This window comes from Juglans microcarpa x Juglans regia, chromosome 6D, assembly GCF_004785595.1.
Source record: "Juglans microcarpa x Juglans regia isolate MS1-56 chromosome 6D, Jm3101_v1.0, whole genome shotgun sequence".
Lineage (NCBI taxonomy): Eukaryota > Viridiplantae > Streptophyta > Magnoliopsida > Fagales > Juglandaceae > Juglans > Juglans microcarpa x Juglans regia.
In genome coordinates, this window is record NC_054604.1 from 37,660,149 (window position 1) to 37,679,915 (window position 19,767).

Genomic DNA, 19,767 nt, shown 5'->3' on the forward strand with positions numbered 1-19,767 from the left:
CGGCCCAGGATCAAATCGGGACCGAACTACTGGACATCGGTTTTTGACAAATTCAACCACTGGCCGACCGGTTCTATGCCGGTTCCAAGCTCCAGAGCCGGTCTGGATCAATCCCAGTCAATTCTCCAGTTTCTTGTACAGCCCTACCTTGCATGTAGCGACTAGTTGGAGGAAAAAAAAAAAAAACTTCAAGAAAGTAAAATCTTTTCACATAAATAGATTATAGTAGCAATTCATCCAAAAAAATATCAAAATAAAATAAAATCTTCTAAATAAGAATACATCATCATCTCATAACAACGTATCCTGTCACAAAATTAATTCTTCAAAGACAGAGTCTGAACCGCATATACAGCGCAAAAGTTTTTTTAAGTTAACAAAAAAAAATAAAAAAGTGGTATTTGTTTTCTTCCATATAATCTGAAGTTTCTACGAAATCATATGGTTATTATGTGACAAAAAAGTCATAAATTCTTGCAATAAACCTTATATCAAACTCGGAAGACAAGTATAATATAAAATCAACCCAAAATCAAACCATCCTTTATTTCTCATTCCAATAACATAAGAGCCTAAGAGAAATCCTCTGCCTCACCCGATCCAAGCCCACTGGAATAAGAGGATCAACCACAAAAGTTGGAATCTCCTCCATCAACTTGTCTGGACTACTACCAGTATGCAAAACTCGGGTAAACTTTCCCATGTCAGATCCAGGCATGTCTTTTACCTTCTTATACCATGCAGTAGTACATAATCCGACACTGCCATTGGCTATAAGGTGTATCGATCGGTTGCCGTAACAGCAACATGATACTTTGAATTCAAATCCTTGATCTCTTCACCTTCTCAGGTATCCGAATAACAGGATCAAAGCAGTCCAATCCATCCACAACCCAACTTCCTGAATTGGAGGCTTTGTTGTGTATTATCATAGTTAACAAAGAGTACCGGATACGCACGTCCCATATTTGTCCTTCCGATCATCTTCAAGTCTTACTATAGTAACATCAAAATACAAATCCTTAAAAGTCAACTCTGCCCAATTCTTCTATGATCTACAAGTCTTTGATCGAATACAAAGCCTATTAATTCCTTCAAACCCCTTCAAGTTCACAGCTTCAATATACAATGGAAATATAGATCGACCGGACTAGCCTTTATTTAAATTCTTAGTGGGTCAATCACAAACCCAGAAAACCGCAAGCACGAAATCTGCATTAATTACAATTACAAGAACGTTAGAGATATTCTACTCATCTGCCGTTCTTCTCCTACACCACACTCCATGGATGATGTGGCTTTTTGCTTAATTTTTTTGAAAAATTCTATTCATAAACTTCATACACCATACACTATCTTTTTTGTAATTTTTTTTAATTTTTTTCTCTTACCAAATGTGTAGAATATGAATGATAAGTAGAATAATTTAATTTTTTTTAAGAATAATAAAACCAAAAAAATAAATAAATAAGTAAAAAATTGTGGTGCTTGGAGTTTATGAATAGAAATACTCATTTTTTTTTCTCCAAAAAGTGAAATACACGTTTTATGGCTTTTACCTGATCTCTATCCCAAATCATCCCCCATTTCGAATTTTTCCCCTCCTTTGCGTTCTCCCTCCGCCCACCTTCACTCGTGGCGTTGAGGTCACATTTTTCAAACTTGGACTACGTCCAGCACCGTCTGGCGCTGCCGATGAAGACAACCGACCGAACAAAGTCATACCCAGATTTTTTTCTCTCTCGATGTACATGGCTGGGTTATTTTTACACTTATTTTACAAGTTTTCTCTTCTTTCTTGGATGTGTTTGTGTTTGTTTGTACATGGCTGAGTTCTTATATATCACGAACATGACAGATTTTATAAGGCCCAACTTTGTCCTCTTTGTTTGGGTTTTCCTTAAATACAAAGTAATGTATTTATTTCATAGCTCTATATAGAAAGATTGGATTTTTTTTTCTCTGCAATTTGGAAGCTGGAGGTGACTGGCCGATTTGGATTAGCAACAAAGATCCTACGATCTTTTATTATTACTAGAGATGGATGGTGGGTGGGGGTTGTTTTCGTTGCTTTCGACGAAACTATCAAAGGTGGGTGGGGTTGTTTTCCGTGGTCAAGTGAAATATGTTACATGCTCAATTGTTTGAATTGGATTGGGGCAGATTCTCTTTGATTCATCATTCTGGTATGGATATCACCTATACTGCCATAGTTTTAGTCTTGACATAGAGGTTATACTGTAATCTTATATGGATCTTGAAGGTGATCCATTTGAAGCCATTAAAAGCAATTAAACAAAGGTTGGTACAATTTAAACATGGGACCTGCCTTTAAAGTATCATCTAAATCATGTTTGCAGCTATTATTGAAAGCATAAAAACCTGTGTTTTGGGCTAATTGTAGTGTACTCAACACATAAGATATTCAGTTTCATGCTAGTCATCGTACCGTTCATCAGTTAGATTTGTGAATGTGTCATGTACAATCAAAGAGAAAAATCCCCAACCCCTCCCCCTTTTGTTCTTTCCTTCTTTTGATGAAAGTGTCATAACTATGCATGACAATGTATTATTGTCCTGTTAAAATTCAATAAATTCATAAAACAAGTTAAAAGTAGAGATCTTGTCCAGTTTGTCTATTCTTGCTAACAGCAGGAGCTTTGGAACAGGACATGAAAGATACTTATTTGAAAAACAGTTGACAATATCCAAGCCGAGATAATATCTCCTATGCCAATATAAGAGATAGGTTTCAAGTATAATACCCACTGGTGGACAAAATAAACATAATCCCAATGAAATTTAATGAACTTTCATTCTAATAACAAATATTTATTCATACCAGTCCCTTAAACTTACTATTAGTATTATTTCAATAGAACTTATGGGGCTTTGTCTTCTTAAAAAAAGTATTAGTATTAATTTACACAGTTCGGTGGAATTTAGTCCCTGATAAGAGGTAGAAGCTTGAAACTGTCTCAGCCAAATCATTTATCTGTTTTTTTAATAAATTAAAATGTTATGAAAAAAATTCTAGACAACTTATCTTAGGGACGTTGTTTTCCTCCATATTTATTTAACTGTTTAATTGTCAATCTTTTTAAATATTTGATTATGAATCACAGCATGGTGAAGTATTGAAAGCTCAACTTGGTGCTAACGTCGACGATATTGTTGGAACACAGTGTAGTACTGTCATACTACCAATGCCATTGGGCAATGAGGAAGTGAGGCTGCAGTTGTAACTTAGTTTATTGTTGTGGCTATGAGGCTTTGTTATGAAAGATGTTATGGGCGGGAGACTCTTTAATGTAAAACGTATAATTTGTTGTAAAGAATGTAACATAGCAAATGATGGCTTGTTGTGATTAAGAACCTCCCTTCTTCTTCTTCTTCCCCTATCTTCTTCTTCTTCTCTCTGATTTTCTCCTCTGCAGGTTTACTTCTTCCCACCAACGGCACAGTCTACCGCTCCTTTCCTCCTTCAAAGAGATGCTGACGGTAGACCGACAAACCGCACCAATTCATGTCGAGACCGAGGCTACCGGTTTTCTCTTCCCAATCGGTCAGTTTAGCCGATTCTAAGCCTTTCCAAAATCGTCGGTTTTGCACCGAAATCACACCGACCAAGTTGGTTTTCAGCCCTACAAAATATAATAAATAATTCAACTTTTTCAAATCTCGAAACAATAATAATATTAAAAAATAATATTCTAATAATATTTTATTTAATTTTCATTTTAATTCATTTCATCTCAGTTTACTATTCAAATCTCTTATCACTCTCTCTAATAGAGAGAGAAGGATATCAATTAAACAAAATAAATGGAATTTCGTGGTAAAACTGGCATATCTTAAAAGTAAAACAAACGTGCAGAAAAGAAAAAGGAGCAATACCAGAACAAAGTGCAGAGAGTTTCGGAGAAATAAATATTTTGGGTCCGGCTGTCAATGCCTACTGGAAAACGCAGAGGTTTGAAAAGTTTAGCATTGAATATTCACAGAATGACTTCAGACTTTAGAGTTTGAAGGTCTTTCATAGTAATTTGGTGGAAGCTAATGTGGTTGCCAATGATATCATGGAATATACATTAACAGAGTCAGACAGGGCAAGAGGGAGAACTTTACCAAAGCACAATGGCATGGATTTTTTCCAGACAGAGAGAGAGAGAGAGAGAGAGAGAGAGAGAGAGCGCAAACAGAAGCTTAACTATATATATATATATGTGTGTGTGTGTGTGTGTGTTATGGGGTTGGGCTGTACGTTGGGGTTACTGCTGGGTTATCCATGTGGTCTCGTTGATGGAAGCCTGAGTAGAGTGGGTATTAGCTAGTAGTTGTTGTCCGAGTCTTATGGGATTAGTTGAGTACTTGTTAATAAGGTCGAGTCTGTTAGTTAGTGGAGTTGTTAATAAGCTTGAGTCTTTAGTAATTCCAGCAGTGGGCTCCTTTGTTTGTGGGTTGTTAGTATTTTGCTTGATTTTAGCTTTGCATGACGTTGTTAGTTATTTCCAGCTTGTATTTAAATAATCGTACTATCAATGAAATGGCATCAGAAAATTTAGCCAACAAGTGTATTGGAGGAAAGAGCCCCCTCGAAGTGGTTCACTTTACATGAGTAATTAATATCTAGTCCCTTACAATATATACTGTTACTCTATGAAAGGGAAACTGTCATGCTCCAATTTAAACGTACCAAAGGAGAGAATCGAAGAAAACACAAAAACTTAATAAAAAACATTAGACTTCGAACGAGAACTTACATACGACTGGATTTCGCTGTTGTAATTTAGCCTTTTTGGTAGGAGAAAGAAAGAAAGAGAGAATGGAGGGAGAACTTTATAAAGCACAATTGTGATTTAGCCTTTTCAGTAGAAGAGAGAGAAAAAGATAGAGCAGCGGAGAATTTTAGAAAGAACAATGGCGTGAATTTTTTTCTGCAGAAAAAGAGAGAGCAAACAGAAGTTTCAAATATGGTGGTGAAAGAGGGAGACAGAGACATTGAGAGAGAAAAAACTATCAGACAAATCCCATGCCTACGAAAATGATTTATACACAATATTTTTTACAATACTTTATATAATTATATTTTAAATGAAGGGTATTTTTATAAAATATCTTATAAAAATATCCTCATTTTATAATATTATTGTGTAATATATTATAAAGATATGAGAAAGCATTATAAAGAAATATGATAGGAACAAAGGTGGGCCTACTCTTAAAGATCATTTGCAAATTCCAGATGGATCAATTATAAGATCAAGGGCCAAGAAGATCAAGGAAGCAATGCAAGGATTGGTACAATCCACTTGGGATGAAGCCAGCAAGAGCCCAACACTGAAGATGGGTCTGAAAGAAGAAGAACCAGCTTTGATCCACTTTATTCATGCTGTAGAAGACATGACTTAGAGATACGGCCTATTGTTATTGGAGGCTTCTAATTTGGTTAAATGATTTATTTTACTAGTTTAAAATAAGTAGGATTGAAAATGCTTGGCTCACATGTCTTATTTCTTATGAACTATATTTTTGGGAAGGCCTTGTATTTTGGCCAAGGGCTTATTTGGAAAGTTACATTTTAGAAACTAGGGTTTCATCAATTTATTGTTGGGGTTATTGTAGCCGCGGGTACTGTAGCCAGTACTGTTCATCAAGGGTAATTTTGGGAAAAATGGGCTTTATTTTAGCTAGGGTTTTGAATAGGTTTGGGTTTAAAAACTCTTTGTAGCCTCATTTGAGAGGGCAGACAATATTGAATTTTATTTGTGAGTTGAGTTTTCTCCTCTTATTCTTGATTGAACTCTTGAACTTATCAAACGTAAATCACAACCTTTGTAGCGTTCCTCCTTTATAATCTGGGTTCTTGAGACGGGTTCTTCAACGGGTCTAGATTTTAATATAATCTAGGTTCTTGAAACGGGTTCTCATCGGGTCTAGATTCTCCATCCTTGACTTGATTTTTGGCTTTCTTGGAGATTTTTCAAATTGATTGTGGGTTCAAGAGATTTCATTTCTCACGGATTCATATCAAAATATAATAATAATATTTGAATGTAATTATAAATTCTGTCATTGATCAATAGATCAGTACGTAGCATGTATCTCATTCACGCTCTATCTACAAGAAGATTTATTATAATTTCAGGAAGAGAATTATTCAATAAATAAAATGAACTTCAAATTTAATTAGTAGCTAGCTAGCAGCTTTTGTAAACCGCCGGGGTCATGCTTTTGTGAGTTTAATGCAATAGGACGTGACAATTATGTCATGAAGGCCAGACACCAAAAATCGTGATGATTCTTCCGAATCGGCTTTTCATATGCTTGTATGTCTGTGAATATCTAATGAATCGGCTTCTCATAGAGTTGCGTTTGCATGGATTGACGTTTTCTAAACCAAAAAGGCATCACTCATAAGAGTCTCATGACTCAGTGGCGTCCATTATATATATATATATATATATATATATATATATATATATATAATCTCTTTAGGTTTTTTATTTTCAAGTCTTTTCAAAATTTCTTAAAAACTAATTTTGAATTTAAAAATCTTAAATTTTTGTCGATCATAGTTTTCTTGAGTTTCTAAAGAATATATATATAAATGGTAAAGCCATCGATGAATTCTTTCAACAAATTCTATTGATTTTTATTCTTTTTTACTTAATAGTTAAGAAAGTATTTTTTAATGAGTTTGTGATTTTTTTAAATGGCTAAAGTGATTTAAAAAATGCTTGATAAAAACATACAAAATTAAAAAGTGCAAAATGCACTTATCGGTAGGAAGTGTCGGGACACCTCTTGGTGGCCCTAGCACTTCCTCTCTCTCTCTCTCTCTCTATATATATATATGAATATATAGTGCTAGGCCGCCTAACTTTGACTATTGGACATGCCAACTAGCATAAATTTCATATTTTAATTTTTTTTTTATTTCTCATATTTTCTTAACATTTTTAAATATTTTTAAAAAATAAAAAAAATATATCAATACCTTAAAAGTCACTTTCTTAACCATTAAATAAAAAAAATTAAATACATGAATTATCAAAATGAGGGGGACAAACTCATTGGGCATATTAGCATTTAAGTAGTTTCCTAAATTGTCTTTTTAATTTGAGCGCTCATATGTTTTTATTTTTTTAATGGTTAAGAAATTATCTACTCGTGAATGTATTTTTTTAAATATTTAAATATATTTAAAAAATATTTTGAAAAAGCTGAAAATGCACTAGGGGCACACTCATCAATATCTATGGGTAATGATACCCTTGGAAAATGATAGACACAACATTTTTTACAATCTTTGACACAACATTATTTATAATCTTTTGTACAACAATATTTTAAATAAGGCGCATTTTGGTAAAGTAACTTATAAAAATAATATTATTTTACATAAATATCTACATTTTAAAATATAGTTGTATAAAAAATTATAAAAATAGTTATACATGTATCATTACTCATGCTTTCTTTACTATTGCTTTACTATCAAGCTATTTTTTTCCCTTTTCTCTTTAAATCTAGATTAAAAATCTCAGTAAATGACCTTTTTGTATAATCTAGAAGAACATAAATTCAATCGACTAACGTAATCGTGTAAATTAATTAAAAATAAATTCAATTTTAAAAAAATTGATTGAGTAAAATAAGATCAATTTTTATATAACTGAATTTATTTTTAACTAATTTATACGATTACGTTAGTTGATTGAATTTATTTTCTTTTAGATTATGCAAGAATGTCATGTTATGAGATTTTTAATCCAAATTGAAAGAACAAAAGGAAAAAAATATTTGAATAGTAAAGAGGTACTAGTGAATGAAGTATAAAAATATCATTACCCTATTTATATATATATATATGTGTGTGTGTATATTGGCCGGTTAGCCACGAAGCCCGATTATTGAAAATAATTACACTCCATGAAATGCAAGAATCTTATATATTTTTATCAAGAGTAAGGTTATATACAGTCGTGCAGTACGCAAGTGACATGCAGTTGTTTTGAAAAAATGAGATTCACTATTAAAAAAATTAATTTTTTCATATGAATCTCGTATTTATTTATTTTTTTAAAAATAATTATGCTGCACTTGTACATTCACACAATTTTAACTATAATTTCTCTTTCATTAATGTAAGAAATTATTGGGAAAACTTCGAGTCCATATTGTACCACAACATGAGTTCAAGAGTAAGTCAAGAACAATTCAAAACCTACGAGAAGTTAAGATAAACATAAGAGCAATCCAAAAACAACAGAGCAAGTCAAACGGAAACTTCCTCGAGCGAGTGCGTGAGTAAACTTTGAATTAGTAAAGATGGGTACGTTTGTAATCTAAACATAATTTAACCCATTTTAACTTATTATTATAATTTTTTAAAATTTTAATATAAAATATAATAAATAATTTAAATTTTTTAAATTTAAAAATATTAATAATATTAAAAAATAATATTTTAATAATATTTTATTATCTCAACTCAACTCAACTCATTTTTAACGTCTAAACGCAGCTCAAAATCTTGAGCTCTTGACAAAATGCTTGTTATAAAGGAAAATGTCACTTTCACGAGAGTATTTTTGACGATCCTCACTATTTTTTTTAACTTAACGATTAGAGAATTGTCTTTTAATGAGTTTATGATTTTTATTTAAAAAGTTGTTTAAATGATTTAAAAAATGTGTAAAATAAAGGAAAAAAAAAAAAAGGATTTTTGCCTTGTCCGTGAAGCATCTTTCGTGGATGTAGCAGCCCCTATTATACATGAGCAATGATAGTTTTACCATCCCACTATTTTATTAAAAAATTGTAAAGAGATAGTAAGGCTATCCTTTCTCGTTATAAATACAGCGTACATCAAACCACCAAACCGTGGAAGTCAATTACATCTTTTTCAAAATTTTCAAGTTTATGTTCGTTTAAAAATATGTTTGACTTAACTATTTGAATATGAAGGTTTTAATGAAAGAAATAAAAATATAAAATAAGTATGTACATGATGAGGCCTATATCTCTTAATAAAAACAATAAATAAATATTGAAGATCCGGGCCGGTGTAACGAAGATAGAGATGCATCAAAGGTTGATCCAAGACCCACGTAAAACGTTATCACTAGGAAGATAGAAAGTGATGTTCGCCTCATTGCGTACGACTCGGGCCGTTTAGAATTTAGACTAAACGATATCAATTCAATTTAATCTAATTTTAAGCTAAATCTAATATCTAAATATTAAATTTTTAAATTATTAAATTTATCTTAATTTAAAATTTATTTACATGTGAAACTCATAACTTTTTTTCAATTCAACATGTATTTACACGTGAGATTTATAACTTTTTTTAACTTTCTATAAATACATCTAAACTCATCTTAATATTCAAATATATCTAAATTCATCTTAAATAAACCTCACAAAATTAACCCCATCATCTTAATTGATTACTATTTATAAAAAACACAATTCATTTCAATTTGGCTCACAATAAAAAAAACATCCAAAACGAGGCATGAGAGATATATGAAAAAGGTAAAAGGTCTATTATGGATGTAATCGATCTGGTTTTGAACAAAATTTAGAACTGAATCGGTACGTACTGGTTTTTCATTTTCAAAAACTGATTATTCACCAATTACCTCCTAAACCGGTACATCTAGTTTTTATCCGTTCCGGTCCGGTTCGATCTTATTTTTTGTTTTTAAAGTATATAAACTAATTTATATATAGACTTAAAGTATATTACTCATAGTAATACATTATTAGACTATTAGTATTAGGTCATAAAATGTAAATTATAATTTATATTAGTATATAATGTATATTAGTATTATTAATTTATTAATGTATTATGTACTTATCAAAAATAATATATTGATAATTTATTAGGTCATAAAAATTTGGTAATAATATTTGAGTGATTTTCTTTTTTTTATTTAGTAAATAATATTTTAGTGATCTTATTTACAATTTTAGTATATAAATTCAAATCTTTTGATATTTAGGGTTTTTTTTCAATTAATGTGATTTATCAATTTCAATTTAAAGTTTTACAATTTCAGTTTATTTTTAAATTAATTTATATTATTATGTATATTATATATAAAAAAATATTATATATAATATTAAAAAAATAATTTAAAATATATATTATATAGAACTGGCTTAAAAAGCATAATAGAACGAGAACTGAACCGGTTTTAGCCAATTTTACCGTTATGGAAACCGATTTCGAACCAGATCGGTCCGATTTTCCGATATTTTTTTTAACCCCGGGGCCATGGCCATGAATTGGAGTCGCTATTCCTTTTTCCATCCCAAATGGCAATTTAATTAAAAAGTCTAAAACCAAAGCAAACGCCCACTGCCGCCTATTGTTTCTTTCTTTCCTTTCGCTCATCGTCCACGGTCAGAGTTGTATTGGACGGTGCCACCTGCTGACGTGTCGACCCTCCCATTGGCCCCCCCACCACTCTTCAATAAAAAAAAAAAAAAAAAAAAAAAAAACTCGGTCCAGATTCCCACTACATTTTATTCGTATACACAGTTCAACTTCATCGCTCATTATTGTTGTACAGAGGAGACAACTAGCCTCTCAATCTAGACTCGATGACAAACATGTGAAATATGTACAACATTCGAAGCACGCACTGCAAGAATACACGGAATCAACGTCGCACCATATTCTGAGGCAACTTCCCCCCTTCTCTCACACTGACATGCTGATATAAAATTTGTCTCCAACAGCTCTCTCTCTCCCCTCTCTCTCTGTCAACGTTTCCATTCTCTCGGAAACCATTTCAAATTCAAAACCTATAGATTAATTATCTGTATATTTTAATCTCATATTCCGCACTCTCTTGTCAGGGATAATTTTCGACCAATTCTCCCAAAGGTTCTTGCACAGTCGACGAATTTTCTTGGTGGGCTTTGTTGTCTGGGTGTTGAAATTCAATATATATACTTATACCTTTGTGTGAAGTAGGAAGATCGGAGAAGATGATCGAAGGAAGACGGTCTCTGATTGGAACATCGTTTGGTGGTGCGGTGGCTATGAAGAGTGGCTATTTTCTATCTTGACCCTTGGATGTTTTCTAGGTTTGATTAGGGTTTCTGGGTAAGAAACTTGTTCTTTGTTCTTTTAATTTTTATTCGCCTTTTAAGCTCTCTCTCTCTCTCTCTCTCTCTCTCTCTCTCTCGGCTCATTTTTGTTTGGCTATCAATCATTTTCAGTTCTTGTTCTTTTTGTTCTGTCTCCTTTTTGGCTGCTTTTCAGCTAATTTTCAATTTTCGCATTTTTCTTTTTTGTTTCCTACATTCTAAATAATTGAAATTGGGAAGTTGAATATTACTGAAAGAGCCTTTTGCCTTTTTTAATAAAATATCGGATTACTTGTGAAAAAAAAAAAAAAAAAAGATTATTGAAGAGCTAGTGATTAATATGGTATATTTGTCATAAAACGTCGTTCCCTTGCTCTATATAAACGCGTGACATAGTCTTGGAAACTTGTGTTAAAAGCAATGAGCAACTGAAATGCGTTGTATAAATTTTAGAGTTATTTTACTCTGGGTTAGGAGTCAGATAAGTATATGGGCTGCAAGTTTTATATGGAGTGTGATAGTTTCGCATGAGATTCCCGGACTTCTTTTGAAAGGGTCTTGGAAAAGGGATGGTGAAATAGCTTCCCAATGATTGACACTTTATCTTGTAGCTAAAATGATGCCCGCCAGTCTTCTTTCCTTTCAAGTTATCGACTTCTGATACAAGGGTACAATATATTTATATTTGCCTTTTCCTTACTATTCTCGTGGTATATGTTCTCAGATGGCTGATAAAAAGTTTAGTTTAGTGGATTTTTTAAAATTTTCTTTGTTGGCATCCAAATATCTTTTATCACTTCTTTCTTTGTAGTTGATGTGCTTTTCTGTAGTGCTAGAAGCGTTCTGATTTGGATGTTTAGAATTACTATTTAAGGTTTTTTTTATCTGTTTTATGCTGATACACAAGGGTAACAAATTGCATGCTACTGTTTGATGGTCGATTTAGGATGCTAGATGCAAGGTCCATCAACTTCCTTGTACTTGTATTGGATTCTCGTTGCCACCATTTCTGTTCTGCACTATAAGAAGTTGGGCTGAACCTCATACTGATGAAGCATTTGGTGAGCGAATAGAAATTTAGGAGTTTGTAAAGTTTGTTAAAGGTAGTTGTGATGCCATACTTACCTATCAAAAAAAGTTGTGATGCCATACTTTATTTGGTAATTTTGATGAGGATTGCTGGTCTAGGGGACACCATTTGTACACCTTGAGTTTATACCAGTAGTTTGAAATTAGAGGTCTTACAAAAGTGATTCTATCATGGTACATAGAGTGAGTTTAATGCAACATGGTTGGTACTTTGTCGGGAGATGCACGTATTGTCTAGTCTTTTGCATGCTAGATTGTGAGTTTTTTATTTTTTATCTCTGTGGATTTCTTTTCCCTTTGTATATTCTTCATGCAAAAAAACCCTACAGAGAGAGAAGACCCGCCGCCACCCTTCACCCACCCTAGACCGGCGAGTGAGACCTCACCACCGGCACAAACAAGGCCGACTGGCCCCGGTGACTTCGATGAGGGCTGTCTGGCGTAGGTCCTGGCTCCAGCGACCTGGATTTTCGCAAGATTCTTTCTCTGTCTTTCTCGGAGGCGACATTGATCGTCGAACATGTCCATCCGCTACAGCCACCGCCATAGACTTGACCGACAGGCTCTAGCGACTGCTTTGAGGGCCCTCTGACGTTGGTCCCCCTTCGACGACTGGGATTTTGAGCTACACTTTCGTCGGCACAGATCTGGTTTCTGATTCTACTTTTTATTCGTATAATCCTTGAGATGACGAAACGAGATTATTCTGGGAGATGATCACATGACTTGGGATCAGAAGATGACGAAGCACGACGTCGATTCATCTCAGATGGAAGGTGAGAGGTGGTTGAAGTGGAATAAAAAACTTTTGTTTTTACGAAAGAGGGAGGAAATAGCTTTCGCATCTCTAAACGTAGTAAAAGGATGGCTAAGTTCATGTGTTTAGGTGGGACGGAAGCTTTGTGGGTGGCTAAGGGGATAGAGTTTAGAACTCAACTGTCATGAAGGATTCTTCAAGGAGCTAAGGATGGGTAATGGAGTTCTCATCATTCAACATCATATTAACACAAGGGGCAACTTTTTGCAACCCTCAGAATTCTAGAATGGAAGGAGGAAATGTTTGTTGGTGATTCCGGAAGGTGCAAATGACATTGGATGGAAAGATTTTCTGCAGTCCATTTGAAGCGTTACTGGGTCCAAAGCCGCTATTTTGAAGCATGCAAATAGAGGGGAGTTTGTTGATGGAAAGACAGTGGCAAGGGCTTCCTCTGTCAAAGGTGCCTTGTACGCTTCAGTGTTGAGGTCACTGGCGGGTAGTCCAGCCGAGAATAGTTTCGCGGCGAAAGGAAAGGGTAAGACACTTGTAGGAGACAAAGGCTGTCAGGGTTTTGGGAGAAGTGGATAAGGGGTTGGACCTAGTCGTGGGTTTGGGTGGTGGGTCGAAAACGGACAAAGGGGGGCGAGGGGGTAGATCCTACAGGTTTGAAGGCCTTAAGTGCATCGACAAAGGGCGTTTCGATGTCATCATAGATAGGGTCGTTGGATGCCGGCATCATTGTTCATGCCGGTGTTACTTAGGACATCGGTAGCTTGTCATCTGACTGCTCTCAATCACTAGTTGCTAATGGGTTTGGTACTTTTTTCTAGGGTCCACTTCCAGATGAAGATGGGGGTCCTTCCAGGGTCTTGAGTACTTTGGAAGATCAACTAACGAAGCTCTTTTAGAAGATGAAAATGGGGTAATAGAAGGTAGTGATTCCCCTACCTGTTCTATGCTTTCTGAGGGAGCAGTAGGGTCTGACAAAGTGGTATAGAAAGGATCGTCAGAGGGTGGAGCACATACAAGCAATGTCCTCGTCGATGGAAGGGAGGAACCTTTAATGGTGATAACAACAATGGACAGCAACCATATAGCTGTTGAGGAGGTTCGGGATTTGAATGCAGGATATGGTGGGGAGGAAATTATGAGTTTGTCGTTGGTGCCTTGTGCGGAGGAATGTCTAGGGTCGGGAGTGCAGTTGGGTACTGTGTCTGGGGATAATGTTGTTCCCCTGGTTTCTCTCCCTCCGATAAAAAATATAGCGGGTTCACCATCGGATTGGGTTCTGCATTAGGTTAACGAGATTCAGAATATCGTGGGGCGCTCACATGGAGGATGTGAAGACCAATTTAAAGCACTATTTCACTGCGATTGAGGCGAGCCACTTGCTTGAAATCAAATCAAGTTTTAAGAAAAACAGGGAGTTAAAACGTCTTTCTTGGACAATCAACTACGACGCTAAGGGTGGTAGCTCAAGTCGAGGGAAGACTAAAGGGAGGGCATATGAAGACGTTCTCGTAGAGGGACTTTCGGGTGGAGTATTAGTCTTTACGGGAAATAAGAGGCTGGGGTTGGGGAGGTGTGTTTTTATTCCAATTCAGGCTTGGTGTATTTTGGGTAGTTTTTCACCAGTTTTTTTGGGTCTTTAGGAGCTCTCTAGTATGGATTAGGTGTTTTCTTGTATATGTGCAGTGTACTTGGTTACTCCTATTGATATATATATATATATATATAATATTTTTACTTATAAAAAAAAAAATTCTTCATGCTTTTTTGTTAAGAAACTCATGCCAAGAGTTCAAGAAATTGATAGGTGCATTTGTTAGCTTTATAGTTGTGAAGATGGCATCAATGAGTACCTAGACCAAAAATGGGTTTTTTTTAACAGAATGATATTAGTAAAGTTAGTCTTATTTTCTCAGTTATCTATAACTGGCTTCAAAGTTGAGTCCACATCGTTTCAGGTTTTGGGAGAAAGGTGTTCTTTCTTGGTCCATTGTTTGGTAGTGTTATTGAGTTCGGGAAGTCTTGATATGATGTTTCTGGATGAGATCAGAGTCATCAGACAGTTTTGATTTAGTTCTGTCTTTTGACGCCTCGTAAATATTTAACGTTGAAATGATAGCTTGTCGTGAAGTGTTTAGTTTATCTCAAGTTAGATTGGGAGTTTTCGTGAAGGGTTTTGGTTGATGGGTCTGGAATGCTTGCCTTATTAATTGATTCCGTAAAGGGATGCCTGATTAATCATATGTTGAGCCACTGCACTTAACCTATTTGAAGGGGATCATTCATTCCTGAAAACCCATATTTGAATGAGGATTGATTTGTCCCCAGCTGGCTACTCTTGATTTGGGGCAAGTCCTGGTGGGGAAATTGTGGGTACTTCTCTGCACTTGTGTAGGCTTGGTTCATCCAAGCTACATATCTTCAAATTTTGAGGATGTGTGAATGATTGGGTCTCCAATCTTTTTTCTAAAATCATATGCCCAGATTCTTGTTGTCAGCGCTAGTTCATCTCAACTAGTGGCTATTAATTTGTAAATGGATGTCCTTGTGATGGGAAATGGGTTGCATGTCCTTTTGATAAGTATATTTTGTATACTTGCAAAAAAAAAAAAAAAATGGGTTGGAGACAAAGGTGAGTACCCTTTTTTTTTTTTTTTTTTTTGCATTTAGATATACTCAAGGAAGATGAGCACAGCCAATTCAAGTTGGAGAGTGGTTTCTTTGAAATAAAGTTGCTTGGTGAATTGTTAGATCCTGCTTTATCAAGAGTTGTATGATCTTCACATGTGAGGATATTTGTCTTCCCCTCCCTTTTTTTCTTTCTTTCCCCTTTTAACCCTTAAATGTGGCAGTAAATTTATTTATGAATACAGATGGTAATGATTTTTGGGTTGAAATTCACCTTCTGCTTGTTGAGACATGTTTGATGTGCTATCAACTTCTTGTGATCATTCTTTCTTCTGCATTCTTTAAATGAGTTCAACTTAACAATTTTCAATTGTTTTCAGCAGGTGGGATTCACAGAAGTATAGAAAGCAGTATGGTTGCAAAAGACCGTCAACATGCTACCAGCTCTCCTAATCCTAAAGCAGAGGTGGGAGAGATAGACACCAGTGCACCATTTCAATCCGTTAAAGATGCTGTTACCCTATTTGGTGAAGGCGCTTTCTCGGGGGAAAAACCTGCCATTAAAAAGGCAAAACCTCATTCTGCAGAGGTATTTGTTCTGGTTCTATTCTCCTAGTGTTATAAAAGTATATCTATGGGGTCAGTACGGATTTTATTTGAATGAATTAAATAATATTTACTTGTCATCCACGAGTATTAGGGAAGTTGACGATATTGCATGTGATTGTGCGTTTTGTTTACAAAAAAATATAGAATATAGTTTTTTTCCTTTTTCTTTTTAGGTTGTCTTGGCTTAGTGTCGGTTGTAGATGTGCTATTAAAAGCCACTCTTCTCCTTGATTGTGTTAGCATTCTTTAGTTAGTGACTACACAGTCAAGGGTTATTTGATGTGAGTTTTAAATGTGTACCAAGTGGCTAACGTATGCATTGACTTTTTATCTATGTGGATGTTGCCCATGACTTTAAAGGTTTATCTCCCCTATCCACTTTTCAGTTGGATGGGGTTCCTCATTTGGATAGAAAGAGTACTTTGTACTAGATTGAAGGTGTGTTTTACGTCTTTTGTTTATTTTTTGGGAAGAAAACTTTATGCACTTTCTTGCAGAGGTTGTAATTCTTTTTTAAAAAAGAGTCGATTGATCAACAATTTTTTTGATAATTAAAAGAATATGAGAAGTTCGGTAAGCAGAATAGTTGACAGAGAACGAAAGATCTCACAAAAACTGGCCAGTTAACTTCTCTGAGACATTTGATATGGCTACAGCCGCTTTGGCATTTCAAGATCAAGGGTACTGACCCAAATCGTCACCCTTCCCTTGGTACATGTAGCCCCCCCTTCCCCAATAACAAAAACTCAATAAAATCAAACAATCCCAAATCCATTGTAGCCTGTGAAGCTATAAAGATCAGAGAGAGAGAGAGAGAGAGAGAGAGAGAGAGGGAGGGAGGGGGGGCGTGGTTTCTCAGTGTAAAGGATCACGACCTAGAGATTGTGCATGGTGCAGTTCGGGCTGTCTGATCAACAATCATATTAGCTAATTGAAAATGAAAGATGAGAAGCATCGATGAGTCTGAAAGTGTTACTTGAAATTGTTGATGTGTTCTTGTGTCTGTAATGCATATACTTCAATCTATGGTTCTTTTGGAAATTGCCTTTTTAGTGAAGTATGAGAAAACAAATGACCTTTCCATGTGTATTACTAGTTGTAGATACTTGGTGATTTCTTCTTTATTTTAGGTTCTATAGTGACGGGTTGAAGTGAGAGTCTAGTCAATACTGAATTTAGAAGGAGCATATATTTCTGAAGGGACTAACTTGTGATATCTTTAAACATGGTCAATTACTAGACATTTTGGTCCCATTCAATGCTGCAGAGGTTTACTTAATCATTTAGACCCTTATTCAGTTGATCTTTTTGAGTTCCAAATATGACAATTTCCGGTATTCAACTGTAGAGAATACTGGCCAAGGAGACACAGCTTCACCTGGCTCAGAAAGAGCTAAAGAAGTTGAAGGAACAACTAGAGAATGCTGAAACTACAAAAGTGCAAGCCCTTGTAGAGCTTGAAAAGGCTAAAACAACAGTTGAGGGTTTGAGTCAGAAGATGAATTCACTTAGTGAATCCAAGGAATCAGCCATCAAAGCAACAGAAGCCGCAAAGAACCAGGCAAAGCAGCTAGAAGAAGCAAACTCTGACAACCCTATTGGAACTAGTGGTGCTTGGAAACAAGACTTAGAAAGCACAAGAGAGCAGTACATGACAATCATTACTGAACTTGATGCTGCGAAGCAAGAGTTAAGGAGAATCCATCAGGACCGTGATGCTTCCTTAGAAGCAAAAGTTGCTTCCTTCAAGCAAGCAGCAGAAGCCAAAGATGCAGCCAAAGCAAACATGGAGAAGGCTGATGAGCTCTCCAAAGAAATTTCAATTGTGCAGGAATCGATTGAGCAAGTGCAGCTTGCCACCTCAGAAGCTCAGCAAGAGCAAGCAAAGATATTTGCTGAAAAGGATGTTCAGAGACAGTCATATAATGCTAACCTGGAAGAATCAGCAAAGAAATTGCTTTCTTTGAAGAAAGAGTTGGATCCTGAAATTACCAGAAATCTTGAAGTCCAGCTGGCTGACACAGTGAATGAAATTGGGGGTCTACAAAAGCAAATGGAAAATGCAAAGGCTTCAGATTTAGAGTCTGTAAAAACTGTCACTTCAGAGCTAGATGATGCTAAGGAGTCACTACAGAAGGTTGCAGAAGAGGAAACCTCCCTGCGAAGCTTGGTGGAATCTCTCAAGGTAGAACTGGATAAAGTGAAGAAGGAACATGCTGAGTTGAAGGCAAAGGAGGCAGAAACAGAGTCCATTGCTGGGAATTTGCATGTCAAGCTCCGGAAAGTTAAGTCTGAGCTTGAGACATGCATGGTGGATGAATTTAAAGCGAGAGGGACTTCTGAGGAGCTGGTCTCCACACTTAACCAGCTTTCCCTAGAAACTGAAAGTGCAAGGCAAGAAGCAGAAGAGATGAAGACTAAAGCAGAGAATTTGAAGAAAGAAACCGAAGCTACCAAAATTGCATTAGAAGAAGCAGAAAATGAGCTGAGAGTTGCTCTGGAAGAAGCCGAAGAAGCAAAAGCAGCAGAGGCAAGGGCCCTTGATCAGATTAAAGACTTGTCTGAGAGAACGAATGCTGCACGTGCCTCAACCTCTGAGTCTGGTGCCAATATCACAATATCAAGGGAAGAATTCGAGTCTTTGAGTCGTAAAGTTGAGGAGTCAGACACATTATCAGATATGAAAGTTGCTGCTGCCATGGCTCAGGTCGAAGCTGTGAAAGCTAGTGAAAATGAGGCCCTCAAGAGGTTAGAGGCAACTCAGAAAGAGATCGAGGATATGAAGGCTGCAACTGAGGCAGCTTTGAAGAGGGCAGAGATGGCTGAAGCAGCTAAGAAAGCAGTGGAGGGAGAGCTCCGGAGGTGGCGTGAACGAGAACAAAAGAAGGCAGCTGAAGCTGCATCTCGGATTTTGGCAGAAACAGAGAAGTCGTCAGAATCATCCCCTATCCACCATAGGCTTCAAAAGCAGAACCCACCAGCAAATATTATCCGTACTCAGAAATTGGAGAAGGGGAAAACGTTTTCAAAGAAAGTACTTCTGCCTAATATCAGCAGCATCTTTAGCAGGAGAAAGAACCAGATTGAGGGTGCATCTCCCTCATACTTGCCTGGCGAGAAACCTGTGTGATTTGTGCTTTTTACTAGACCTTTTGTACGAATAGAAATGATTGAGAGAGGAACTTGTTTGATTGTGTGTATATTTGAGATCAAGGGGATCAAATTGTCATGCTCTAGTATATTTTGAGAGTAAAGAGTGAACTCTCAAAAGATGAGCTTGGTAGCGACTTCTAAGAAGTTTGATTCTGTATATGAGACAAGCTATTAGATTATTGACTAGAAACTTTCCGTTAGAAATGTGGAGTTTCTACTTCTGTTACAATCAGCATTTTTTAGTAGCTATCTGGATGATGCAACCAATCACGCAGCAGTGGAAGATGTGCGCAGCCCAACAACAATCATAATGTAAATGAGAGATGGCCATTCACATGCTCCCTCTGAAAATAGCGGCTGTGGCTCTTGGTCTGAACTCCAGTGTTTAAGCAAGACTCCATAACCAG

The 19,767-nt window shown here is 35.8% G+C and overlaps 1 protein-coding gene and 1 non-coding gene across 4 annotated transcripts; one reads left to right on the plus strand and one right to left on the minus strand.

The window, feature by feature from the left end:
- The first annotated feature begins 10,742 nt into the window (after window positions 1-10,742).
- Window positions 10,743-19,564, plus strand: LOC121234884 (WEB family protein At5g55860). Of its 3 annotated transcripts, XM_041131021.1 has the most exons (4): window positions 10,743-10,909; window positions 11,000-11,131; window positions 15,979-16,187; window positions 17,556-19,564. In XM_041131021.1, exons 3-4 carry the CDS (start codon window positions 16,011-16,013, stop codon window positions 19,335-19,337), a joined length of 1,959 nt encoding a protein of 652 aa, XP_040986955.1. In that variant the 5' UTR covers window positions 10,743-10,909; window positions 11,000-11,131; window positions 15,979-16,010; the 3' UTR covers window positions 19,338-19,564. The 3 variants fall into 3 exon arrangements, with proteins under 3 accessions (XP_040986955.1, XP_040986953.1, XP_040986954.1); XM_041131019.1 differs by having other exon boundaries at window positions 10,743-11,131; XM_041131020.1 differs by having other exon boundaries at window positions 10,743-11,131; window positions 15,982-16,187.
- LOC121236279 lies at window positions 16,765-16,866 on the minus strand. The gene has a single exon (XR_005934715.1). It is a non-coding gene; the product is annotated as a small nucleolar RNA snoR109 (small nucleolar RNA).
- Window positions 19,565-19,767: the final 203 nt, after the last annotated feature.